Below are 9,502 nucleotides of genomic sequence, written 5' to 3'. Positions count from 1 at the left end.
ATTTTATTAAACTGATTCTGAAAAGAAACTAAAGTAGCCTCTAAAAGTAGCATGACACACCAATAAATGGAAATAGTCATGTAAAGTATAAAATCACTCAAAACTATATTTAAGTACAGTACTTGAGTAAATGTTCTTAGTTACCTTCCACCACTACACCTAAATGCACACTCTGGCTTTATTGTATAATGTGACCCCTTTATTTTCCATTATAAATATTGTTCTTTTAAAATAATTTTTTTAAAGTCTCATGTGTATTTACAATGAAAACACTTTATTTATCATGTTGTATCATTTCATTTAAAATAAACAGACCAGTAAAAAGGGAACAATACAGATTCAAATGCATATCATACCACTTGTGGTTTGAACCAGCACACATATTGATCGAATGGCTTTTTAATCAAGAGTCCTTCCTGTAAATCATAAACACAGCATCATTCATCATTACACCTTCTATTCAATCACAGTAAATATGAACACAAAAAGCATAGGTCTACAGTAGAGTGGTGCCATATTGGGATGGCGGGAGGTTAAGATAAACTATCAAAACAGCACTTGCATGCACGGTTTATTGTCTACACAGCCTCGATTAAAAGAGAGCGTTACAGGACATCAGAAGCACTGGGAGGAAACAGAAACTTTTCTCTAGGACTGTGCAACTCGGTTCAATAACAAAAGTCTATGTTAAAAGCTTTGCATTACACATTGTTACAGAAGTTGTCCTTCAGTATGTGCTCCTTGGACATACAAAATAGTCAGCTATTAGAAAGCACATGGCACATATAACAGCTAAGAACTCTTTAAGTGATATAAGAGCAATTATATGATAATAATAATATAGCAATAGGTGCAGTCTTCCTTCTCTACATGTCTCTTTCCCATCTGTGATACAGTGTATTTTACAAACAGATCAGTTACATTTGTATGATGAATTAACTGTATATGGCACTTCAATAACACTACTTAACAGATGTCAATGACTGAGTAAATACAGAAGAAAATAAATAAAGGTTTGATATCTGCTCATCCAGTTTGAAGGCAGTTTCAGTTTTAGCACTAGAGTTGTTGCTCATAAATGAAAGTGTGCTGCTGCAGATACACCCAAACTCACCAAGGAGGAGACACAATTTTAGTTTTTTTGAGTCAATATTCCTTTGTTTCTCTGAACTCAGTGAGAATATTTAGCTCTGCTGAGAATTTCTGACAGTGAGGAGGGAAAACTTTGATAACCATATCTGATGTTACTAAATTTTGTCACCTTGCTACTGAACACCTTTTAATGCTGATTATGTATAGTAAATGTATTACAACATGTTTTTTTCAAGTATTTGCTCAACTTTCATCCATGTTCTTACCCCCTCTCTCACACTTTTAATGTTTTTTAATAAGTCATTCATAAATCAAACCCTCTGAGAGAGAATGAGGAAAATTGAATCTACAGTAAAATGGATCTCAGTGATTCTCTTCTCTCTTGTTCACACTAAACATGAAAAATGACATGAAAGTTCTCAGCTGTAATCCATCCTCTGCTTATCTCTAGTGTGGCTCTAAAACAAGTCTAATCAATAAGCAAATAGCAGGCCAATCATGAAGGAGAATCTGAGGATAGACTTTAAGATATTTGGATTGTACAAGGAAATGAGGTGTATGTCTAACTGAAAAACGAGCTAGATGTTTCAGTAAGATGGTTTCAAAAGATGAGAGTGCCATGCTCTTAAAAATATGTTTAAAGAAATCAGTTGATGGCCCACAGATTTGAGCGATGGTTACCCTGGGAAACAGGACTGCAGCTCTCTAAATACATGTTTTGTTGAGGTCAAGTTTCACCGGCAGTGGCCCTGCCTCCTGGCTCTCCTCTGATTGTTTCACAGGGACAGCGATCACAGGACTCAAGTGGTACGGGTTGACCTTGTGGGCATTGTCCAGAAAGTCTTTATCTCCATTTATACTTAGCTGAAAAGAAACGAAGAGGATAAAAGTGAGAAACATGAGAAATCCTGCAGGACCAAAATGAGAATGAGACCAAAATGTGAATGAAAGAAAAAAAAAAACAACAGTTGGTTTGAAGCCTTTCCATGGTTGCGAGCACTGACAGTTCCTGAAGGGTGTGCAATATGTGCTGTTGTAAGTGAAGCTCCTTGTTCAGACCTGGTGGTTTATGATGAAGAGGATGCACAGATGATGCTGTGGTAATCCAGAGTCCTTACTTCAGATATAAGATTGATGGGAACAGACAGTTCCGAGTGATTTAGATGGTGTAAGGAGGATAGAGAAGTCTAATGGTTTTTCATGGATGTGTGGGAACAAGGTTTGTGCTGATTTTTACTGCATAAACTAAGAAACTGTGCAGAATATTGTAATATGTGTTGTAACCGACTAACAGCCTGGCAGCACAAGATTTAAACAAGGTAACCACAATAAACACCTTCAGGTTACTTTAAAGGACGTACAGTAAACAGCTGAAAAGAAGTGTCATAACACAGCATTACATGTGGATGAGACAGGCTGGCAAGAATCAAGCATTTGTCATTACTCTCCTGCCAAACTTGAAATCAAAGTGGAAACTCTTTTCCAGTGTGTTTGGTCATCTGCTGGATGAGGAATAATGAACGCAAGCAAAACATTAATGAAAGGATTGTTGGAGAGGTCCATAAGACCTGTGTTTTGACGTGCTGCTCCGGTGCTGTGACGAGGCTGGCGCAGCTGAGCCACAACATGACCATGATGGACAGGAAGAGACAGGCTGCTAAAATCCACCGTGGAAGGCCTGAACGTCTGGAAAACATGTGGAAGAAAGAGATGACAGCATGACTTATAAAACGAGGAAGAAGATGGAACAAAACAACTGCACCTGAAGTAGTTATTAAATATAGAACTGCCATGAATGTAAACAGGTGTGTGAACAGTACCTTTACACACAGTCATTATACACCACAAATCAAAATTAATTGGAATTCATTTTCAAAAGCACAAAATAGTTAATAGTATGGGTTTAAAAGCAGCTACCTGTTAAAGTCGCTTGGATTTCCCTTTCTCCCCTTTCCCTCTCTCTCTCCTCTTGTTTTGTTTTTCTCTCTTGCAGGCAGGTGAGAGCTCGGAGGTGATTGGAAGCAGCTGCAGCTCATCAGCTCATCTTCCACAAAGCTATATAACCTCCAGGCTAGCGCCCACTCTTTGCCAGTATGTTTTGAAACCTATTCCTGTGAATTCTGGCTCGTTGAGCTTCCCCCCAATCGGTACCTGAGACGCTACGATAAACTGCCTGCCAGCTACGGAGCGAGAGCCCGACGCTGTTCATTACTTGCTTGCTCGCAAAGGAGTATGCAACCAAGTCGTTCGCCAACCATGCAGTGAGTAATCAATCTGCAGTGAAGCTGTATTCATATCCTTGACTATAGACGCCAAATATTGTTCTGCCTGCCTGCACCCTGTCCTCTAGCCCTTGAGCCCTGCCTCTCTACTGTGCACCTCGAACCACTGGTCCAGCTGTCCTGAGTCATTCTCTGCCTAGCTTGACTACTGTGTGACTCCGTTGAATAAACATTTTCTGTTCGTCTGGCTCCACCAGGCCCTAACAGAACATACTGGCTTCATGGACTCTGCTGGTGCTAATCCGGAGTCATCCACCATCCAGTCCACCTTTGCTGGTTATGGGGTCCTGCTGGGTCACCTTGACACTTCTCAACCACTGCAAGCAGAGGCCCCCTCGGCCACTGACACAGCAAGTAGCCCAGCTATCTACTCACTTAGCCACACTTACCTCCCTGACCATCCCTGCAGCTACTCCTCAGTTGACACCCTTTGTGCCGCCCCCACCCAGTCCAGCTCCCAATCTAACCCATGATGCAAGCATCCCAGACCCAGAGCCTTTCCAGGGAGACCTAGATAAATGCCGGGGGTTTATTCTACAATGCAGAATGGTGCTTGACCAGAAGCCCTCATCATTCCAATCAGAACAGGCCAAAGTGTTCTATATCATTAGCCTGTTACGAGGACGGGCACTGGCCTGGGCTGAAGCTGCCTACTCACAAGGAGGCCTACGGGGTGCATCCATTAATCATTTCTTAGCGGAACTGCGGAGAGTGTTTGACCATCCCGATCATGCAGGTAATGCTGCCAGACGTCTGCTGGCCATCAAACAAGGCACTCACAGTGTTGCTGAATATGCAGTAGATTTTCGTATTCTGGGGGCCGATACTGCATGGAATGACGTGGCCCTGCGTGGGGCATTTTGGAGCGGGCTGGGTGAGTCCGTCAAGGATGCGCTCGCAACCCGAGATGAACCCGTGAACCTGGATGCTCTAATCTCCTCGGCGATCCAGGTAGATAACCACCTACGGGAGCGCCGCCGTGAACGGGCAGTTTGGCCAGGAGTTCCTCACATCACCAACACCGGTCCCAGTGTAGTTGGAACCCCTCGCCCTTTAGCTGCGCTCCCTGCCCATGTCCCTGCACCCTCCTCCTGTACCGAAAAGCCAATGCAGTTAGGCTGGGCCTCACTCGCACCAAGAGAACGGATCCGCCGCCTGCGCATGGGCTCCTGCCTCTACTGTGGACAGTTGGGCCACCTGATTTCTGTTTGTCCACTTCGACCAAAAGATTGCCAATACCCCCACACTTATTGGCGGGTCACTCAGATAACCCTGATGAATCAACTAGTCTGCGGCTTCCAGTCGTCTTGGGCATCAGGCAGGAGCACATCCCCTTTACAGTCCTTATCGACTCAGGGGGCTGGAGACAACTCCTTGGCTCATGAACTAGCAGCTCAACTGAAATTGACCACAGAACCCATTGACAGACCCATGATCACCAATGCCTTACACAGACGGCCCAAGCAGCACGGATGCAGGGGGTTCCTGTTGGGGTCGCTCAGATTTCCCTTTCTCCCCTTCCCCCTTTCTCTCCTTTTGTTTTCTCTCTTGCAAGCAGGTGAGGGCTCGAGGTGATTCAGTACCTGTGATGCTACGATAAACTGCCTGCCAGCTACGGAGCGAGAGCCCGGCGCTGTTGATTACCTGCTTGCTTGCAACAGAGTACGCAACAAGGTTGCTCGCCAACCTGCAGTGAGGCTATAGACACCGAATATCGCTCTGCCTGCCAGCGCCTTGCCTCTCTAGTGTGCACATCGAACCACCGGTCCAGCTGACCGGAGTCATCCTCTGCTTAGCTTGACTACTGTGTGACTCTGTTGAATAAACTCAGTTTTTCTGTTTGTCACCAGCATTTTGAGTCTAAATTTATAGTGCACTCTCTCAGGGTTCCACCAGGCCCTAACACTACCAGAGATCATCCATCTCAATGTCTTTTTTTTTTTTCCAAATTGGTGTCTTGGCAAAGGAAGGCAGATTGAGATGTATTCATCACCGGATAACAAAACAATACCGCAACTCTGACCGCAATAAAAGCAGACGTGATCATCATTGTGATGGAGCTATCTTGGACGAACATTACGTTCCGGCAGGTTGATTTTCATACTGACATTAAACTGCCTGAAGGGAAAGAAATCAGACTATGAAACTTGTTTCATTTTTTACAAAATGACTAATGTAAAGGATGTTTAATTGAGAAAACAGTTTAACGCTTTCACTCCCATTAGGATAAGTCTGGCCTTACCTCGACATGCAGCCCAGGAAGTCGTGCTCAGCTGTGGGGTCATCTGTGTGCTGGACAGGGTGCTTCCCCTTGCCTCCTGCTTTGGGTACACCTTTCTCTCCATGCCCCCTCACACCTGTGGCACAGTTGCTAAGTTTGAGTCACCTAATGGAGGGAATACTGCAGCAACATGCATGTGCTGCCTGTTGTATGCACATTCTCACCATGAGGTCTCTGGGTGTGAGAGTGGACCTGAGGCCAGGGTTTGTCCACCACATTGGATCGAGAAGCCTGCAGCTCAGGCAGAGAGTATTCCAGCTCTGGTTGGCTCTGAGAGGAAGTAAAAATAGACACTCAGCTGCAAATTCACACAATTTGCCTGCAGAACTGACAGGACTCTAACACTGCTAGGTTGCACCACAGATCCATATCAATATCCAGCTAAGGCTATTCCATCTTTTCACCCTGAGAAGCTCTCTTGCTGCTTTGACTTTGTGTTTAGGATCCCTGTCTTGCTGAATAAAACACTGGCCAATGTGTTTTGATGTATTTGGATGAATCTGAGCCCATGGAGTGCTCCTGTTTACATCTCCATTCATCTTACTGTTTGCCAACAGTGAACTCATCAATAAAAGCCACTGTGCCAGTCCCATTGGCAGCCATACATGCCCATGTCATAACAGAAACACCAGAGTGTTTGACAGATGTGCTGCTGTGCTTTGGGTCATGTGTTGCTTATTTACACACTTCCCTTTTTCAATCTAGGTTGATTTTTGTTTAACCAGTCCAAGGAACTTTGTTCCAGTTTCTTTTCATTTTGAACTGTAAACTGATCTTTCTGTTATTTGAGGCCTACCAGACATTTGCAGTTCTGGTCATGAAGTCGTCTCTTGACCACTGACAAGGAAACATGAATGCCTACATCCTGAAGAGAACTGAGTCACTGTGCAGTCACAAAGGGGTTTTTCAACTACATTAAATGGCAACTCTCTGTCATATCTTAGATTAGATTAGAAAATCTTTATTAGTCCCACAGGGGGGACTAATAATCTATCTGACTGAGAACTAACTTTCAAAAAGTTACCAAGAACCAATTAGTTGTAAAGTGTCCAGTTACTTTTGAAGTTTTGGCACAATGTGTTAAACAGGTGATATCTCACACAGTTCTTCCTGTACTTATGTAATCATACTCAAATTAAATCTGAGACTTGGCACTGTAATATAGCATTTGATTTCAAATGGAATGTGCTGAAGCACAGAGTAAAAAAAGGAGTAACTGTCCAAATATTTACAGTATGATTAGGACTGTAATTTATACAGTAGCGCAAATAGCCATAAGCTTTAGAGGAAAACTTCCAGATTTTAGAAGACACATTTATTGGCTTTATTCCTGATGGCCAGGTAAGAGGACTGATACCACTCCTATGATTGTCCATTAACTATAGAGTTGGAGCTATGAGGGAGTTAGCCTGGCTTAGCATAAAGATGAAGCGGAGACAAAACAAAACCCCAAATGTAAAACCAAGTAACAATACATATGAAGAGAAATGTCTATCAGATCATATTGTTAACCATAGCAAAATGAGATGTGTTTTCATGTCATTTGGAGCATGGAAGATGGTGTGTAAACCAATGATTTTTACCATATCATCCAGACTGTTCGATGTGTCCTGGTGTCCCTCACTGTATTTTTTTCACCCACCCTAATTAGTTAAGTAAAACCCCTTGAATTGGGACAGCACCTCTGAAAAATTACTTTTAAACCTCCTGCTACACACACACATAATACCCACAGCCTATTGTCAGTATTTGCACTGTTGTGTGTTTCTTTATGTGTTCTGTACTTCTTGTTCCCCTGGAGAACTCATTAAAAGGGGATTTTGGTTTCCCACTACTGAACTCCCTCCACTACAACAGCAGCTGTAGTTGGCTGTAACAATACTATTACTGGCCTCAGTTACTACACACACACACACACACACAGAGTCACCTATTTATAACAGTGCAGTATAACCCGCTGCAGTAGTGTCAGCCTCCCAGTATTTATTGATTCTGACACTTAACCAGATCAATGAACTTTGAAACCTCTTGTTTTACTGTGAAACCAGCTAAATTCATTCACAGTTTCATAACTTCTCATTACTTGATTTAGGAAATGATTGATGTATATTCTCCTGAATGATTTCAATCACATGTCCCAAACAACAAGAGCATACTGTATGTGACTGTGGAGACATGGCTGGTCTCTTAGTTTGCTTCCCAAAACACTTAAAATCCTTCAAACCTCTGCTGCTGAAAAATGATTTCGTTTGATTTCAGACAGCCTGACAAACTACACTGAAACCAGAAGCAGCACTAGTGCAAGGTTTGGGGAAAGGCAATGGTAGATGTGAGGGGAATGATTCTAACTGGCTGCAGACTGAAGAGATCATCTGCATGACAGGAGCATGAGCTGCAGCTGTCTTGCATTATGAGGAGTGCAAAGGCACCCCCTACCTGTAGAGAGCGAGAGAGGTTTGAGAGTTCAGAAGCATCTCAGCCATAAAGAGACCAATGTTTTAAGGAGGAGGAGTAGTGGATACAATTAATACAAAGACTGTTATGCCACTTATATTTTTTGATTGTGGAACTGGTCACAGTCTGTTTCTGCTCTTTTTCATAACAGGAGGTCAACAAATTATTGTAATGACTCTTAGTTACAATTACATACAGTCTGAATTCCCTTTATATATTTGTAAAAGTAAATGTAAATTGGGCTTTTTGTCAAGCAACAACTAAAAAGTATTGTCATTGTGTTGAAAGCCTCGTGTACTGTACCTCCACTGTTGTTGAAAAGCTGTGAAAAACACATCAGTGAGCCACACTGTCCATTTGGTGATATGTTGCTTCATTACCATGAACGCAGGCACTAGAGTCATTAAACACACAAACCGTCCAGCTGCCATTAACACCGATTAGTGCACCAAATGTGGATTAATCTCGAGCAAATGCATTATTTACTCCTGGCTACAGTGTCCATTTGTGTAAAGGAAATGACTGAGCTTTATTCAAAAATGAAAACAAAAAAACATTTGACCCAGTTTTAAAGTTATAATGTAGGCTGTGTCTTTAGTAGGAGCAAATTGGCTTGGGGCAGACAAATTGGGGAAATCAGAGTATTGACACACGGTGGCTAGTTTTTATAAAGCACCCAGCTTTATCCTTTAAACTTAACATAGACTATAATATATAAACTGCAATATCATGAAGCACAAATGTTTTTACTGTTATGAATATACCTCTATTTTAAGTCTTTATTTAGACAGGGTAGGGTCTCTGATGGGCCGCCTCTCTACCTGAACATCCTGATCACATTCACACCTGAAGCTGCTCAGTACAACCTGTGGCCAATGAGCAGCTACACTGGGGCTGCTGGGGGTTAAGGGTCCTGGTCAAGGGCACCACAATGATATTAATGAGGTTGGGGCAAGCATGGTATTGTCACAAGCCTGCTCATAAAGTATATACACAGTATGTAATGTTCACGCTTTAGTCACATCAGTCTCTTGCGCTTAGATGAGTAAACTAAGCTGCAACTACACTGACGTTTATTTCAGCATCATAAATCAGTGTCATGCTTGCTTCAAACACTGTTACATTAGCAGTTTGCTCTGTTTCATTAAGATTTTAGTTAATTTAAAATCCATGGATGGATGGATGGAAATCAGCAAGAAGAAATGTGGGCTTCAGTAGTTTCATTAGTTCTGCAGGCCAGCTCGCTAACACACTACAACTCTGGACGTTTCTCTTAACTTGATGTCACCAAAACACACAGCTGGATGAATACCAATCAGCTTATTATAGATATCACATAATTTGTACTGCAAGCAGCCTTGGCTTGTTAGCCCCCCCCCCCCCCCCCCCCCCT

At 42.6% G+C, this 9,502-nt stretch overlaps 1 protein-coding gene across 3 annotated transcripts in view; it reads right to left on the bottom strand.

The window, feature by feature from the left end:
• Positions 1-255: 255 nt before the first annotated feature.
• Positions 256-9,502, bottom strand: part of tmem59l (transmembrane protein 59-like) — a 13,837-nt gene continuing 4,590 nt past the window's right edge. For all 3 annotated transcript variants that reach the window (XM_020622377.1, XM_020622376.1, XM_020622378.1), the window contains 4 exons: positions 5,820-5,925; positions 5,617-5,731; positions 2,661-2,778; positions 256-1,956 (listed from right to left, as the gene is read on the bottom strand). In XM_020622377.1, coding sequence (XP_020478033.1) covers positions 1,798-1,956; positions 2,661-2,778; positions 5,617-5,731; positions 5,820-5,925 — 498 coding nt within the window. In that variant the 3' untranslated portion in view covers positions 256-1,797. The remainder of the gene's footprint in view (positions 1,957-2,660; positions 2,779-5,616; positions 5,732-5,819; positions 5,926-9,502) is intronic.

This window comes from Monopterus albus, unplaced genomic scaffold, assembly GCF_001952655.1.
Source record: "Monopterus albus unplaced genomic scaffold, M_albus_1.0 scaffold279.1, whole genome shotgun sequence".
Lineage (NCBI taxonomy): Eukaryota > Metazoa > Chordata > Actinopteri > Synbranchiformes > Synbranchidae > Monopterus > Monopterus albus.
Note: the sequence above shows the minus strand (reverse complement) of the source record. Positions and strands in the feature narration are given on the sequence as shown.